The sequence below is a fragment of the Lathamus discolor genome, chromosome 5 (assembly GCF_037157495.1).
Source record: "Lathamus discolor isolate bLatDis1 chromosome 5, bLatDis1.hap1, whole genome shotgun sequence".
Lineage (NCBI taxonomy): Eukaryota > Metazoa > Chordata > Aves > Psittaciformes > Psittacidae > Lathamus > Lathamus discolor.
The window spans coordinates 73,912,437-73,930,176 of NC_088888.1; the positions used below are offsets into that span (position 1 = coordinate 73,912,437).

Here is a 17,740-nt window from a genome sequence, read left to right on the forward strand (position 1 = left end):
TACAGATAAAACAAGAAAACCAAGGAAAATTACAACTCCTGATGACTTTTAAGTACTTATTAAATAGTTATGAATAAGGCTCCAGCACTGTAATTCTGATGAACATCAACTACATTTGTGATAACACTGCATAAACAGCTGTTAAGACTATCCACAGCCACATGGACTTCAACCTTTCCTAATTCTGAGGCATTTGGCTTCTCACTGTATTTTTAAACAAGGACTTTCAAATGCACTTGTGGCTGAGTAAACTCCTTGATGCGTTTGTCAGAAACTTCCATTAGGGCCTAAAGGAATCTAAAATTGCATCAATCGTGTCAACGTTTCCTTAGTAGAGATTTTGGGTAATAACTCTTTAGAGGTATGCACCTTTGCTCCCTGACAAAAAGATGTGGGTGCCAGCAAGAGCCAACCAGACTGGCGGACAAAGGCCCTGTGGATGGCTGTTACTTTGACAACCAGGAAATAGTAATCCTGAGGGAAAAAACAGGAAATCATGTAGACCTTTTATTTTAACCTTAAACACTTTGCTCCAAATAAAAATCTGTTTGAAAGCAAGCTGTTAGCAAGTTATAAGATCACTCAGTGAATACAAGACAAAGACTCACTTTGACAGCTAATGTGTTATGGCTCTGCGGTCATAAGCAAGACTGTGTTCCTGTGAAGAAATGTAATCAGGTCCAAGTACTTAACAGCAACAAAATGATTACAGAAATAGGATCCACAAGAACATGTAGCAGGTTCCCATTTGCTGTTTGAAGGAAGGCTGCTGGACCTTTCTACACCACGTTGCTCAACTCAGCAGGTTACAACTTCTCTCCTTCAAATCTTCTCATGAAAAGTAATTCATCGCATTTCATGGTTCATTTTTTGTTTTAAGCCACACCTATCTTTTACTCAAGGTTTAGGAAAGACATTAAATAAGGAAGCACTGCAGTTGGTAGGACAGAGGCTTTAAGTTCTTCACAAAGTCTGGACATAATCACCTCATCTTTCTGTGACTCACATTCAGCTGCTCAGAACCATTTTGGCAATTACAGTTTATTACCTACACATTTTGATTCATTGCTAGAAATACTATTCTTGACACATATTCCAATATTTGTAAGTTACAGGCAGCTTAGGGAAGACTGCAGCTAGAGTAACTTAAAAAACATGCCTGATATTTTCATAGATTTATGAGCACAAATTACCAATTCTATTCCCATGGGAAGTAAGTTTCTCTCATATATAGTATCATTGTGATAGTAAAATCCTAACATTAAATCCCAAACTGCTTTAGTTCTAGACCTAAAGAACAAGTGTTCTGAGACACAAATCAGAATTAACTTGCCTGAGGAAGTCCAAAGTCTCTACCCTTGAAGGCTTCCAGAATTCAGCAAATGAAGACAAGCTCACCTTACCTGGTGTTGGCGACAACTCCACTTCATGCTGGAGGCTGGACCAGGTTTAGCCTCACAGAGATTCTCCGGAGAGCCCTCCCAAGCACCATTCCTACTATTCAATGGATTCTAACATGTTCTAATAGTTAAAACAGCCCTACGACTATAAAGACTACCATTAAATACTGTATTCAAAGAGTATTAACACTCACAAAAAACCCTGCTCACTATGCAGATCAAAATGGAAAGCTTACACATCCTCATTCTTATATAATCATACCAAACTGGGGGAGGAATCAAACACGCTATTCAAATGAAGTCATGCAGCATCCCGATATTAACCAAAAGACAAGAAAATTCAGTCACAATTAAACTGCTTTATTGATATCAACTCATCTTTAATCAGCACTTCAGTTTCATTTTAATTCCAGCAACGATTACAACAAAATGAGGACATGATTTTAATTCAGAAATGCATAATTAAATGATCTTGGGCATGATGCAGCCAACAGGCAGCTAGTCTGGACAAAGAGACCTGGAAAGGCTGTAACACACATCAGCCAGTAGGAAACAACAATGCAGCATGTATCACAATCACTAAGATCCCAACACCGCACTATAAAAACAGCAAAGCAAAAAGGTAAGCAGCTCATGCAGGAGGAAATGAAAAGATGCTTATGCTAAGGAAATTCATAAACCAGCTTGTTAACCCAACAGAACTTAATGAACTGTAACTGTGCCTGAGAACTGGCAGGATTTAAGTTCGAAGTTGCAGAGAAAGTTCCTTTGACAAACCTTGGACCAATTTCAGTTGGATTTAGTATCCAACTTACAATCCTGGACATAACCTATAACTCAAGAGTCCAACCCTCACCTGTTTCATGTATTCTTCTGTCAAAACTGCTTACTGCTGAAAGCAAGGACAGTGGTGTAAGGACAGACCATCTTGGAACCTGGAGTACTTACAGTCATGCTCCTCAGCTAACTGGCTTGTAATACAAAACAAACCCCTTTAATTGCCTCTACTTCCTAGATAATCAGTTACTTTTTCAAATGACACAGAGCATTTAATATATGTAACAGATAGTCTGTGTCCTATTACTACAAGCACAGAGGCTGAAGTATCAGAAAGTCTAAAAACTGTGAAGTTGCTGTCTACACAACATATAGAGGCTGTATAGTCATAAATACAGTCATCCCTCTAAGCAAGGAGAGTCTCAAAAGAATTCATAAACAGCAGCTGGAAGTCTGTGTTAAAAAGTGTGCAGAAACACAGAGGGAGTGCCCAGTTAAGCTAAGGAATCTGTTTCTTTCCAGAACTAGAAATTAAATATAGAAATTAACAGAATATAAATTCTTATTAGAATTCTAGAGTTCACCATTTAGAGACTGGTTCTGATAAAAATCAGGTTTCTGAAATTATTCTGGCTATTCCAGCTTCCTGGGGAATACAGTTTGCTTGACTACTTTTCATAAGCTTACTATAACACTTATGCTTAGAAAAACATTAGCCAGTAAGCTGCTTTTTCACTCAGTCTGTCCATTGACTCAGCTATTTGTATCTGAACAAAAGATTAGTTCCTTCTCTACGTACTCAAGTGATCCTTTGAAAACTGAATTATAAAAAAAAACCCTAACATGTTTGGACACACAGAACACCAACCTAGGTAAAATCTGCAATATTAGTGTTTCTGGGAAGCAAAATAACAAGGCTTAAACAGATTAACACACAGGAAGGACAACTGGCAAGACTTAACACATCTACTTATCTTACAGGATATGAGAACAAACAGGTTTGAGAAGCCAGGTACTGCACAAGCAATCCCCAGTGCAAACTTCTCAAGAGCTTACTGGTTTGCACACACCAGTTTAAGGCTAGCTTCAATTTACTGCTTCACAGCACCAGGCTTGCAACTTCGTGAGAAAGATTCCCACTGTGTTAGCTAGATTTACACAGATCCTTCAGATCAGCTAGGCTAGTGCAACACCTTGTGTGCACACCGGTACTGCCCTAGAGTACAACTTAAAAAAAGGAGCACATACATTTCTCTGCAGTGGTTTAAACATGTTAATTTAAACAAACAAACATTCAGTTGCTTTCCAATTTGTTGATCAATGACTTCTCCATACCACCTCCAAAACTGTTAGGAGGCAAGTCAATGCATTTCAGGACAATCGAACTTTAAAGATGCCATTTCCATACAAATGGTTCTGCTCCATTGCTAGAGGTTACTATTGTCAAAATCAGGTATTCTTCCAAACATACACCCTTCTTTCCAGTGAAATCAGCTCAGGTTTTAAGCCTCTATCTTGTCCCAAGAAAAAGCGACTGGCCAGACAGAAATACTTCATAGATCTGATTCAGCCTTTGATCACCAAGTGAACAGAGCTTACTTTAGAACCAGCATTTCCAGGTAGATGTTGTATTTCCCCTATAAAGAATATTACTTTAGCAATACACAGAAAATCACTGATAGGGAACTAAACACTACCATTTATTCAACACTGCAGCTTAAAGACAACGTATTTTGAGATTTCTTTCCAGAGTTCATCGCCATATTGAATACAGCAAACATTACAGATAGATGAAATTGCACATTTCTGAAAGCAATGATACTGTTTGCCTTTCCTAAAGTTCCTCCCCAAAATTGAACATTTCTTCAGCTATGTGTTTATCCAGCCCCTTCCGGGATTTAAATACAGCATCTCCATGAAGTCAGTCCTACTGAGAGAAGCTGAATAAAGTTTAATGGGATGCACATGCTCCTGTGCCAACTCCAGATTCTTTGATAGGTTCTACTGGGTTTATTTGCCCCTCTTCTTTAAGCTTCACCTGTCTAAAGTCTTCCCTGACTTCTTCTAGAAGACCTGGCTTGAAAATGACATCCAGTGCTGTCATTGCCAAAGCTTTTCCTGTGCGCAAAGCATAGAACTGAGCATTCTGTGACCCTGCAGAAAAGTAAGAGAAATTTCAGGTTAGACTCCTAGTATTAGACACGAACCACTAGCATAAGGCATATTCTATAAGATCTTCAACTTTCACTTGTAAGAAGTTTCTTAAAAATCTACTTGCATGAAGTATGTCTATTTTCTGATGCTTCGAAACAAGTTTTCACATGCAAGTACTTAACTTTCTGCTACTGACATAAGTAAGACAAATCAGAAAAATGAGTGTTCACATTTTCCTTTTTTAGAAAATGCAGAGTTTTATACTATTATCTCTATTACATTTCCCGAGTATTGTGCTTTAAGGAGTAAAAATTACTTTCACCTTTTGGTTCATGTTTAGAAGGTCTTCTGAATACGCTGCTAGGGATAATCACTATAATTTCTTCTGTCTAGATGGCAAACTAAGTCAGGCTTTTAGCACAAGAAGAGGTCATCCTTCCCAAATACATTCAGCTTTAAACACACACACACACAATTCTACATTTTGTCAGCTTTCTTCTGCAACTCTATAGTTAGCTAAGCTAATTGTCCATATTCAGCTCGGATCCCACCATGCTTGAAGCAAGCAACTCCATTTCACATGTAGCCACTTTCAGATCTATTACTTGCATTTTTATACATTTACTACACAGTACTTCTGAATACCACAGAAGCATGTGAAAGCTTTAATCCTCTGTAACTTTAAATAATTTTTAGATCTGCTGTAGTGAAAAGTTAGGAACCAGTCCCTACAAGGCACAAAGGCTCCAAATACAAGCCTCTAGCCCTTTTCACTTCCGCTCACCTGCAGCTTCTGTGTACTGCTCAGTATGATTCAATGCATCAGAGCCAATATAAAAATAAGGATGAAGCCCAGGGACTACAAATGTAACATTTCCAAAGTCCGTGGAACCTAGAAGCAGCATAGAAATTTTCTTAATGAACAAGTGTTAAAGAGCTTCGAAGGCTGTAAGAAAATGTATGAAAGATGTCTCCAGCCTATATCTAAAATGTAATATCCTTTACCCCAAATACTAAATTAAAAGCATACCTAATGAGTCATCCATACTGAAGCCTCCATCACCAGTATGTTTTCCCTAACTAGCAATCTTCAGATGCTGCTCTCCACTGTGCTTATGATCAATAATCAGTTACTGGACTGCAGGGAAGATTCACCAGCATGTCCCTATTCCATTTACTGTTGAGTTTTTAACAAGCATCTCCTGATAGTAAGCTGTTAATTCAGAAACCATGAAAGCTACAAACCTTGAGTACCAGGTAGTTCAGCTATTTTCTTGCTACAGCCCACTTTTCACCAATACGCAAATATTCAGCATTAGGTAGGGGACTCTGAAGTAGGAACAATCTATCTTTAAACAAAATCAGATCGAGGACAACTATTTTTTCCTGTGCCTTTTGATTATTCTCAGTTATGGAAACCTTCAGCAGCACAAACACTCTTAAAATAACAAGATCAGACTAAACTCCAGACACAATGCTGGTACTTTGTAAACATAAAATTCTTAATAGCAATGGTGAAGATTTTAATGCTTTCATGCCTAGCTAGTGTTACGTTAGCTACTGGTATCTCACAGTACTGCCTTTTCTAATTGTTCCATCCAGAAGCAGTAGACCTTTCACAGTAAATCATCCAAGAGTTTGGAACTACTTCCCAAGTACCCCCTCCCCCTCCCGTTTTTTTCTACCCAAACAGGCAACCCACTCACTATTTGTTAAAACAACATTTAGAAGCCAGAGAATTCAACGTATCCATTACCATGAAATTCAGACACCAAAGGAAGCACTGTTTCACAGTAGGGGAAAATAGGGATTACCAACTAAGACCTCATTTAACTTTTTTTTCAGGCCAACCAGAGCTGCAAGATTTATTGTTTTCTTCTTTAGCAATGGCTTTACATAGTGACTGTTCTTGAGATTTAAAGTTATTCGTAACACATCTGGTAGCCTCAATATCATAATACTTTATGGAGAGAAGTTATCGCTAATGCCTTAAGGATTCAGTAACGAAGTGATTGAAGGATATAGATTTTACTTGGAACCATGTATTTATTAAAAGCAAGTCCATAGAGCCTACATTATGTGACCAAACAGGACAAGACTAGCTTGCCATTTGCTCTGCCTACAAGCTGAAGTGGCAACGCTTGTCCAAAACCATGATCTTTTCCCACACTGAATATGTATGCATTTGGAGAAAATCCAACTCTCGGCACAGCAGCAAGTTATTTTAATTTTTAGTAGTCTACAGTACTGCTCCATTCTTCAGTCAGTCTGCAAAGACAAACCAGAAGTCTGGAAGTTCTGCCTACTTCAGACTAGGCAAGAGTTCTAAACTTGTTTTACTAAGTCCTAATACACATACTTCTGGAAAGACTCTTGGCCTTTGTCCCTGCTCTCACTCAGCAAATGAAGCATTAAAAATTTCAGTGCATCCCAGCTCTCACTCATGTAATTCCACTTAAATTTGTATCTATATCCAATTTTCTACCAGTTCACAAGTTATTTTTGCTGAACGTAAAGGACTTAAACTTGGTGTTTTCTAGTAGGATGGAGAGCTTACCAAGCCAAAATCCAGACAGCTTTTCATGAACATGAGACAGTCACATCCTTCCCTCTTTCAGAAGAAAACGTTACACCCTTTTGTGGTATTAACCTAGTGCCATGTTTAAAACATCAATTACTCCAATGGGTTCCATACAAGCATCAGGACGTGTATGCTTCCTAGACATGTATGAATTGGAATTCCTTCTAGAGGCATAAATAACTGCACAGCTATCAACACAATATATAGACTTGTGCGGTGTCTTCAAAAGAAAGGTACTAGGGGCTCCAGCTTCTCAGAAATATATCCTGAAGCTGACACAGAATCCTCTTCAAGTCACTGAACACATAATGGAAATCAATATTACCAGAAACAAGAATAGAGGGGAAAATGCAGAAGATTCCATGAAGCATTTATATACAGCCCCAAGCTTCAAAAGTGGTATTTTCAAAACATACTGGCTCCATGAGATCATCTATACCAGTCTTGTGCACAGGAAGCTGATGAAACCCATGAATGCTAAAAATACCAAAGTTATCACAAATGTGGGTACCTCAACTAAGGCATGCTAAACTAGGGCATCTGCTTTGGGAGGTCATCATTACCCTGGAGTTGAGCCACTCTAACAGCAGAAGGAGAACCAGGTTATGTCACCTGGTCAAAGCTAACTCCGATTCACATCATCTCACATCATCCTTTCTGTGTGCCAAATGAGCGGAGTGTGCACAAGGCACACAACATGTAGTATGATTTGATGGATTGAAGGAATTCTTTGTAACACTTAGCTGCCTAGAGTGATACCTGTGAGCAGACCGATACTAATACCCATGTAGAGGTGGCAGCGAGTATGCTCATCTGTTAAGGACTTTTCTGCTGCACAGACATTGGAGAAGCAACTGAGCTATCTTCCTTCCCTTTCAACAGAAGAAACTGATATCCTAAAAGAAAACATTGAAAACCATATGAAAACTAAACAGAAATAGAGGTCTTGAAAAAGATGAGACAAAACATTCAACCCCCCAAAAAAGGGTAGCATACAAAATTCCACTCCTATGCCTCCAGAGATTGTGGGTTGTTATCACTCCTGAAGCCCCACTGCAAAAATTCAGAGAAGCAGCTGTGGAAAGAAAATTCAGTGAAGCCTACTGTAGTGTGAGATAAAAGAAGCAGTTGCTCAAGCACATTGACATTCGACAAGCAATTACGGACAGGAAAGGCATATGGGAAGCTTCAGTTTAAGCAATTTAAGAGTTAACATTTTGCATATCATGTAAGTTACATATGAAAGCACAATTACAATTAGGTGTCTGTACTAAGCTCATCAGAAGTCCTCTGAATGCAAGATCACGAGTATTCAGGATTTTCACCCTTAAACCAGTGTTTTGAAGGAAGCTACTACCAGAGCTCCAAAAATTTTCATTTAAGTAAACATTCTAAGGGACATTTCCCAGACCCTTTCTTAGGCTAAATGAGCAAAGTTGTAAACCTTACTTATACCACAAGGAAACAAAAAGCTTACAGAAAACTCTGTCCCCAAACACCAAGATCTCAAATATATTCTGCATTTAATATATAGAAGATTAGTGCTGTAATGAAACTGAGTAACAACTTTTTACTGAGAACAATCTCTTCCTTCTAACCAAAGAGAAAAACCTTTGACATAAGTGGAGTAAAAATGTTTATATATACAGTTATGATCAGTAGTGAAGGCTATAAAATATCAGCAGCAGGTTAAGACTTCAACAGAGCTCCTGCAGAAAGATTCTGAAAAAAAAAACCAAGTTATGAGTAATGAGAAACCCACCTGACTTTTCAAGAATTCACATTCCTATTACTTTAGCTCTGAGAGACCAAGAAAGTGACATAGTTTGAGACATAGTCAAGATTCAGAAGTGAACATCTACTTGAACGGCACCCTTTGGAAAACTAACCTGTTGAACTCATGAACTACAGTTAGAGGCATAAAATTACCTGTTAATGGAAATGGGTTTAAATTAGGGTTACTGAGATGCTTAAACTTTCACTTAAAGTCTCTTCAAAAACTCCCTCTCAAATATTAGTCAGATGCTAGCAAATCTGTTTATATGTAAGCTTGGAAATATTATTAAACAAGGGTCATGAAAATAAAGTCCAATCTCCATTCACAGCAAACTAGGATTCTGCATTTGAAAGCAACAGAATGGGCTGCAATTCATTACACATCCTCAATGCTCTCAGGAAGACTGTTCTTCGCTTTCCATCCTTCCACACCTCCCCCCAACCAAGCTGTTTCGTATTTGAGATATTTTCAGAAATATTACCTGAAAATTACTATTGTTGGGAAAACTTCCCAGTTTCCACAAGAAACACAGAAACACAGGCCAGAGGTATGATCCTTTTACAGAGCTTCAACTTCTTAATTTGGCTTTTTCCTCTGACCAAGATATGTTTAACCTAGCTCTATCCCATTCTTTTATACATTTAAGAGTTGATCAACTTAAGCTTAAGTTGTAACAAAAAACCCAGATGGAGTTACCTGACAAACCATTCAAGATACAGTCTTCGGATATAAATTCTATTCCAAGCTTCTTTCCATTCTCCTTGTAAACTTTCTGCAGGCTCTTATTTGGAAGCACATTATAGTAATCATTTTCACCACCTTTTATTTCCACCTAGACAAAAACTTGAGTTATTACAAGTTTTTCTCCAACTCCAGCCAGTTTAATGAAAACAATTTTAAGACCAGAAAAAGTAAGTACATATCGATACTTCAAGTCCATGTCAAAACAGACGTAAGTACTAAGTTTCTTTCAGAAATTCAACATTCTGCCAAGTATTACCCTTGATCAAAACACAGCTGGTGTTCCATCAACTTTGCACTAGACAGCCGAATTCCAGAAACATTGATATCATCTCCAAAAATAGGCAACACCAGTAACTGACTAGAAGTTTCCACTTCAGGTACTATTAAATTACAGAGAAAACAAGCTAGGCTTTCACCAAATTTACTATTGTTTAGAACACGTCCAGTACTACAGCCCTACCCATAAATGACCTCACACTAGCAAGAAGTTTGAAAGCAAATGTAAAAAACCCTTACCAATGTAAAATTTCAAGAGAGATCTTAACTTTCTGAAATGCTTTTCTAGCTAGAATGGAGAGGCCATACGAGTAAACAGCATGCAATACCTCAAACAGACCCTAAATCTCACTAACTCACATTCATGTACACCACACCTATTTGTTCTGATGAGCACTGACATTCTCTTCACAGCTGTATTAATCAAACCTCTAACTACAGAGTAGGCAGAACCATGTATCTTAGCAATACACTGCAAGGTAATCATATTGCTGGAACCAGCTACAGGAAACATTTCCATTTACTAAAAGCAAACAAAAATAAAATAAGACTGCTAATTGAATCACAGAATGGTTGAAGTTGGAAACCTGCACTGGAAATCATCTTGTTCAACTCCCCTCCTCAAGCAGGGTCATCTAGAGCTGGTTGCCCAGGACTATATCAAGGCAGCTTTTGAATATCTCCAAGGATGGAAACACTACAATCTATCCAGACAAACTCTGCTCCACTGCTCAGTCATCACAGTCTAAACATCAGGAAAAACCTTGGTCGCCATGAGGGGGGTAGAGCACTTCAGATAGGTTGGGGGATTTCATCCCTGAAGATACTCAGAAGACTACACAGCACCAAGCAATCTGCTCTAACTGGTACTGCTCCAAACAGAAGCTTAGACTAGATGACCTCCAGGAGTTTCTCCCAACCCAGATTCTTCTATGATGCTGTGTCATTCTATTTATAAACCAAATCTTTCTTTCAGGGGATGCAGCAACAAAATAAATAGCATATTCTGGCTAAACACCATGCAGACAAATGCTGTTAAGCCTCCAGTTCCTATTCCAGCCTGCCTTATCTTCATATATTAAACACATGACCATGAATACATACTTACTTTGCATCCTGTGGCCAGTGCTGCAGATTTGAAGCAGTTCTCAACCTTCTCAATCAGAACAGAAAGATCTTTCATTGAAGGGGCACGCAAGTAGAACTCCAGCTCAGTGTAAGAAGGAATGATGTTAGGTTTCACACCACCATTTTTTATTACACCTGCAGAAAGGGAAAAGTCATATTATCAGTGTTAACTACCACTACTTGATCTTCAGCTCTGCCATGAAACTCTTTGCTCAAGAACTAAATACATATACAAAAGCCAACACATCAGCCAGACATGAAATACAAAGAATGTCAAAAATACACTATGTGGATAAAGTTTCTTCATCCCACCAGATTAAGTGGAACATGTGTATATTTTTCAGCACAATTTCATTATATTCTTTTGTTAGACATCTGTTATAAACCTTAAAAACAAACTAGCATTTGTAATTAATGCCCTGAAATTCAATGCAGTCATAAAGCAGGATGGCTGCCACTGAAATAAGATTTTGTTATAAAGGCTATCATGGATTCCAACTTTTAAAGATTTCCAACTTATTTTGCCAGTTTGGAGAGAAACGGAGTAAGTCGCACTGCTCAATAATACCAGAGCAATGTGCGTGCTGCAGTCCACAGAAAGTTCATTAAATTCCTTGTAGTAATTCTTTAGAAATATTGGAATGCGTAATATAGGTAGTTTTATTCCAGAATTAAGTTTGAGCTGAAACTACTCTCCCAATGAAACATGGGCCAAGTACATAGTTTCAATTATGTCAGAGCCTTAATACCTAAATATTTCAACACTAAACATTGTTGACTTCAATTCTACATTAGATTTCAATGCATTAACAGCTAGTTGCTTTCAATAGGGTGCTTTGCTTGTTTCCCTGGCCTCTTACCCTCAATTTATATATGTGGAGTAAGATTTGTTTTCTGTAGAACCTGAGAAACTATCTACTTTAAATGGAAATACTGCTCAAAGCTACTGATGCATGTCACTGAAACCTGAAATGACAGCACTATCAGGAGGCAAACTGGCAACAAATCTTTACTCCTGGTGCAGAAAACCTATTAAGACTATGAACTCCCCCTCAAGTAAAACTTTTCACTCTCAAATAAAGTAAACAAAGTGCTGATTTAAACCACTATCAGTTCTAGTCCATAACAAAAGGAACAGTCCATAACAAAAGGAACCAGCAGGTTATCATGCAAGTTTGCAGGACACATACTGTAACATTTGCTCAAAACAAGTAGCTCAATAAGTAAATAACTTCCATTTGTAAACAGAACTGGAGGGAGTCAGAGAGTATGTTTACGCTTAAATTTCAAAGCAGCTGCAATAAGGACTGGACAGATTATCTAGCTTAAAAGTAGCCTGCCTGCACACGACTAGTAGCACCCAGTCTGCCCTTCTAGATGGAACTGTTTGGGTTTTTTTACAACCTGTTTAATACAACTTCTTAAACAGAAAAAGAAATCTACATTCCTGTATTTCAAGAGGGCAACATTTACTCATGAAGTATGAGACAAACTCAAACCAACAATATTCAGGTATATAAAACCTGGCTTAGAAATTTCAGACTTCAGTAATGGAAATTATTTCAGTTTCTGTTAGTGGGTTAAAACGAAGATTCTTAGGATCACTTCAGTCAGCCACTGCCGTTACTATAAGTCTACAACATGAGATCTCCAACACACTGTTCTAAAAAAAAGCATTTCTAAAATTGAATCTCATTCTGGCTGCTTATACCTTCCCAAAAGTATTTTCAGTATTTCCAGTTCGAAAAGCAGGTTTATGACAGCAGATGTATCACACAGTAATTTAAGTTTTGCTGTGTTTCAGCAAGTGTTACTTCCAGGAGGCTTGTTTAGACACTTAACTTTCTGCCCACCTTATCCATGTAGCTTTTAGAAACTATGAAAAAAGTATTTAGGGGTTTATGCTTAGATGCAATAGAAGACTCAGGCACCTCCAACCTTAAACCTGCAACATGCGGCTTTCAGACACCAGAATTCATAATTAAGTACCCTGTTTCTTACAAAGCAATAGGATAGAGAGGCTATGCCTACGGTGTGAAATTCATTTGGGTATTGCTGCACAGCAAAACTGCAAACAGTTAGGGCTTCCAGACTCCATCCAGATATCCTGGAGAGAAATACACACATGTATTATACAGCACAAGCACTAAGAGGCATAACGATTAGCTCAGAACTTCTGCATATGTTTTCAGCTCCTAACAAGTATTCCAAATAAACAGTTCTACATTCAGAAGTCCTGCAGAAACGGCAAACTTTCTTAATTTCAACCTGGAAAAAAAGCTTTGTTGGGTGCAATAAGGGAAACCCGGATCTAGAGATGAAGGGCAGCTTCCAGTCAACTTCTGAAAATTTCTCACTGTACAAAAAGAAATGCATGATGCCGAAGGTGTATGAGTGAAGCTTAATGGTTAACATGTCTAATTGCAAAAGCAACGTTTCTACTCTGAAGTCTAGTAGATATTAGAATCCAGTGAACATCTAGTTGATTGGGCTACTAACAAAAACTACAGGCTTCTGCCATCACTTGGTTTTGTACTTCAGCAAATTTCAATCACTCTAAACCCAGACACCCTTCCAACAAATATCATCTAATTAAGGGAATGCCTACTACAAAAAATCCTGCAGTAAGTAACACTTTTTCAGAAGCATTTAACCTTACACTTTTGCAAGAACATGTACACTAACTTTAAGGAACTCAAGGCCATGTTCCAAAATAAACTTGGCACCTTTTTTTTTTCCTTTATGAACTGCAACTTCCAAGTGCAAAGACTTCAAAATTGCCTAGCCTCTACCTAGGTACCACAGTCCTCTTTGGAATCGGATCTATAAGCCTATTTTCAGAAGTTAGTACTGAACACTGACATGATTTTAAAGGTGACAGAAAGCTATTTAAAAGAAATTGTGCTATTTCATAATACTTGAAGAGACTATAATAACTTAGTCCAATAATGCAGTACTTTAAATTGTGGGATTTTGTAAGTTAGTATTTCAACAGCCTAAGCTCTTACTTGCTAGACATTAGATTTAATTAAGATCTCACCATGAACTCTCCAGGTCGGTTTCATTTGCTGTCTTAAAACAGACAGATTGTTGTATGCAAGAACAGCAGCATCTAATGCATTAACTCCTTCCCAAGGATAAGCAGCAGCATGAGAGGCTTTTCCATAGTATTTCACAGTCACACTAGGAAATAAAAGGCATTGCTTATTTCTTTTCCATTCACTTAAAAAACCTCTAAAACAAAAAGTTCCTTTTGTTCAGAGAAATGTTTCAGTTTTGTGCAGAACACCACCAAACAATTTGCCTGGCACTACACTGGTGTAAAGTTGAACTATCTCTGAATGCGGGAAAATGCTTAAAGATTTCTAGAAAACCAATGAAACCGAACAATACTAAGAGCCAAACATGCAAAAGTTACCAGTAATACACCACTATACAGCCTCTTCCTGAGAAGTACAGGCTACACATGCTAAATTCCTCCAACACAGTTTTTTTATACTGCCTGACTGTTCTGAGACTTAAAGTTACTAACATTCTTCTCAGAGGATAAAAAATCCTTTTCTCTGAATCAAAATTATAGGTTGCCTTAATTCTTGTCAAACATATGTATGTGTACAGTGTATAATGCAGCAAAAGCACATTAATAACATCACATATCCATGTATAAATATCAAAAGTCAAGGTTTAAAGTGTAGTAAAAGTAAAGCCTAGTATAAAATACAGATTACTGTGCTACAGCAAAGATATTCTTTCCCTGTACACCTCAAAAAAAGCTGATGGAAGGAGATCTAATAATAAAGGCTATCCTCAAACTTCACAGAAGTCAAAATACTGCACCTAAACATATGCAGTAAGAATTTTCATGTTTTGCTTCATCTGAGGGCCATTTATATTAGCTCTACAATTTAATATTTCAAATTCTATGAAAACTTTTTAAATGAAAGGCAAATATTAAATACTGTTAACTACATGAAGTATTGCTTTTTATCAAATACACAACTTCATTTTTTGCCAGTAGCAGAGACTTTAACTAAATCTGTTTGTACTCAATACTCAGTCTTTCACACCAAAAAAAAATCCGTCTTCAAGCTCAGAGTTCCACACAACTTGTCTCTTGCCAGGGAGGACCAGCCTAACTTCCTTGTATTGCACAAATGCCAACTTAGCCACTTATCCTGAACCATGCTGTGTTAATACTGGCACTTAAATACTGGACAGCAAAGAAGGATACAATGGAGTGCACTGCTGTAGCAGAAAACACCTCCTGCTACTTCCTACAACCCATGTACGCCCTTTTCCATTCCTCCTCATCCTCCAAGACAACCATACATCTTATTCTGTAAAGTATGAGATATATTTAAAATTATCATTATGAAACCCAGATAGAAAACTTATCCAATTAAAATCCCAAGTATTAGACTGAAATCCCTCAAATCAACTCACAAAGGCAGCAGGACAGATCCCTAGATATTCTCCAAGAAAAAAGGAGAGAAGGTGGCAAAGTCAAGCAGGAAGTCATGTTGCGATTTTTTTTTCCCTCCCAAGAAACTTGTGCTTATTAAAAAAAAGTTCTTTCAGCATTCCATTTCTTGTACTTCTATTGCTGCACAAATGTCACATACTCTTAGAAAAACCCAACACATTTTGGTGAAAAAAAATCCCACCCTAAGCCAGTCTAAGAGTATCAGCAGAAGAATGCGGATCCTGTTTGACCAACAATAAATAGGCAGATTAAGTGAAGGATAAGTAAAAACGAATCAGCAAGTTTTGGCATGTATCCACCACAATTATCCCACTGTGCTAATCTTACCTTAGGCACAAGCCAGCTTTCAGAGGTTGCAGATACAGTAGTACTAGCAATTTAGTCATTAAATTCCTTGGAAACAACTAAAGACCAATTACATTATCAAAACAGCCCTTGTACCTTTGGAATCTCATAATTACATAAATCATGACAAACTCTGTATTCCAAGCTTTTGGAAGCAGTAAGTTGTTTCACTCTGCACTTCAATTCCATGCTGCCTCCATATTCGTGTTTAAAGGTTATTCTGGATTTGCATCATACAGCAGTCCTACATCCATCACCTCTGAAGGGAGATTTCTCAATCTTACCTTATCAAACTCAAAAGGCTATTGCAAGAGTTGAAATTAACAGAAAGACAAAATTATCAATGAAAACTGCATTCTTAAAATTATATAGACTTAGGGTACAGTAACCAAATAACAAGTTAGGATAACTCTTGGAAGGAGACTACAATAACCAGTTAAGACTCTTCAGAAACACAATGATGAAATATAACAGAGAGGTAGCTGGATAAGGAAGACCCAAGTGTTCCTAACCTCATCTGTTTTACCATAGAAACTTAGCAGTAATAGAAGCGCTTTCAAAACTGATTAAAATGCATACAGAAGACTACACGACTTGGTGATCAGGAAAGAAAGGAACTATTATCCATGAGATCCCCTTCAGTCGCCTTTTTTTCTTTTTCCTTAACGGATGCGATAGTGGATGTTTAACCAGAAACACCCAGAAGCATCAGATGAATGGATTTTTGGAATACATGCAAGATTATCCCAGGGCAGTCAGGGACCTTTAACACTAGGCTGAACACCGCACTTCTGAAGAATGGCTCAAGAGCGTCCAGAACCAGCCTCCTTAGCTGACTGCAAACACTTAGCTCATCTGAAGGGCACTTGCAAGGTCCCTAGCCCTAAAGCTCAGCCCCTCCCAAAGCAGCTCCCTTACTGCACGGAGAAAAGCCTAGTCACAAGCCCGCCCTTTCCACCTGAACGTGCTCACTCACTCGTGCTCAGCCACATCGGGCAGGTAAGCTGCGTTTTCTTGCGAGGGGTGTGCCATAAAAACCACATCCAGGCCATCAAACGCTCCAGCGTTTATCAGGTCTATTTTGCCTCCTCCTTGCTCTTCCGCAGGCGTGCCCAGCACCGTGATCTGCAGTACAAACGCAGAGTCAGGACCCGCCCGACCCACCGGGGCCGAGCTCGCAGCCTCCGACCTCGGCGGGGCTCTCACCTGGACGGCGGCGGGCGCCGGCTGCGGCAGGCTCTCCAGGGCAGCCTTCAGCCCTAGCGCGGCGGCGGCTCCCACCTCGGCGATGAGGTTGTGGCCGCAGGCGTGCCCGATGCCGGGCAAGGCGTCGTACTCGCAGAGGAAGGCGACACGGAGCGGGCGCGGGCCCTGCGTCTGGGGGGCGGCTGTGCCCCACTCTGCGCGGAAGGCCGTGCTCAGCTTGTAGCGCGGCTGCACGGCCCAGGCGGCGCCCGGCAGCTCCCCGCTGGAGAAGAAGCGGGTCATGGTGTCGTGTGCCTGGTGCTCCTCGTAGGCCAGCTCAGGCCGGCTCCAGATGGCGCGGCTCAGCGCGCTGAGCCGCTCCGCGTTCAGCTCCACGCTCTCGCACGCCCGCTGCTTCAGCGTCTCCAGCGCCGGGAGCGCGGCGGCGGCGGGGCCGCCCTGCGGCGGGTCCTGCGGCCTCATAAGGGAGCGGCGGCGCACCCCCCGAGGCACCGGCAACCCCCCGCCGCAACAGACCTGCCCGCCAACGTGAGCCGGCGCCGCCACGGCCCCTTTTATCGCCTCCTCCGCGCCGCGATGCACGCTGGGAAACGTAGTTCGTAACCCCGGCAAGACCTGCAGGTGGCGCCTTGACAGAACTACCGGTCCCAGCGCGCCCAGCGCGCCGCCGAGGGGTCCGCCTCAGGCTCTGCTCAGGGCGCGGGTGGCGGTCGCGGTGCGCTTCGTGTTTATCAGCGCTGTACTGTCACAGCAGGCTCAGCACGCTCCCTGCACACACGTGTCTTTACCTCAAAACGAGCTGCATTCAGCCTACGCCCTCTGCGTTGTCTTCCAGAGGTCGCATTCAAGCGCGAGATCTGCCGTAACAC

The 17,740-nt window shown here is 39.9% G+C and overlaps 1 protein-coding gene across 3 annotated transcripts; it reads right to left on the reverse strand.

The window, feature by feature from the left end:
* Window positions 1–1,739: 1,739 nt before the first annotated feature.
* Window positions 1,740–17,427, reverse strand: PM20D2 (peptidase M20 domain containing 2). Of its 3 annotated transcripts, none has more exons than XM_065681251.1 (7): window positions 16,872–17,426; window positions 16,642–16,790; window positions 13,878–14,020; window positions 10,818–10,972; window positions 9,386–9,521; window positions 5,116–5,223; window positions 1,740–4,331 (listed from the first exon to the last, which is right to left on the reverse strand). In XM_065681251.1, exons 1-7 carry the CDS (start codon window positions 17,331–17,333, stop codon window positions 4,129–4,131), a joined length of 1,356 nt encoding a protein of 451 aa, XP_065537323.1. In that variant the 5' UTR covers window positions 17,334–17,426; the 3' UTR covers window positions 1,740–4,128. The 3 variants fall into 3 exon arrangements, 2 of the variants coding, with proteins under 2 accessions (XP_065537323.1, XP_065537325.1); XR_010613175.1 differs by lacking the exon at window positions 1,740–4,331 and adding an exon at window positions 7,672–7,808 and having other exon boundaries at window positions 5,136–5,223; window positions 16,872–17,427; XM_065681253.1 differs by lacking the exons at window positions 1,740–4,331; window positions 5,116–5,223 and adding an exon at window positions 8,419–8,634 and having other exon boundaries at window positions 16,872–17,427.
* Between the last annotated feature and the right edge of the window lie 313 nt (window positions 17,428–17,740).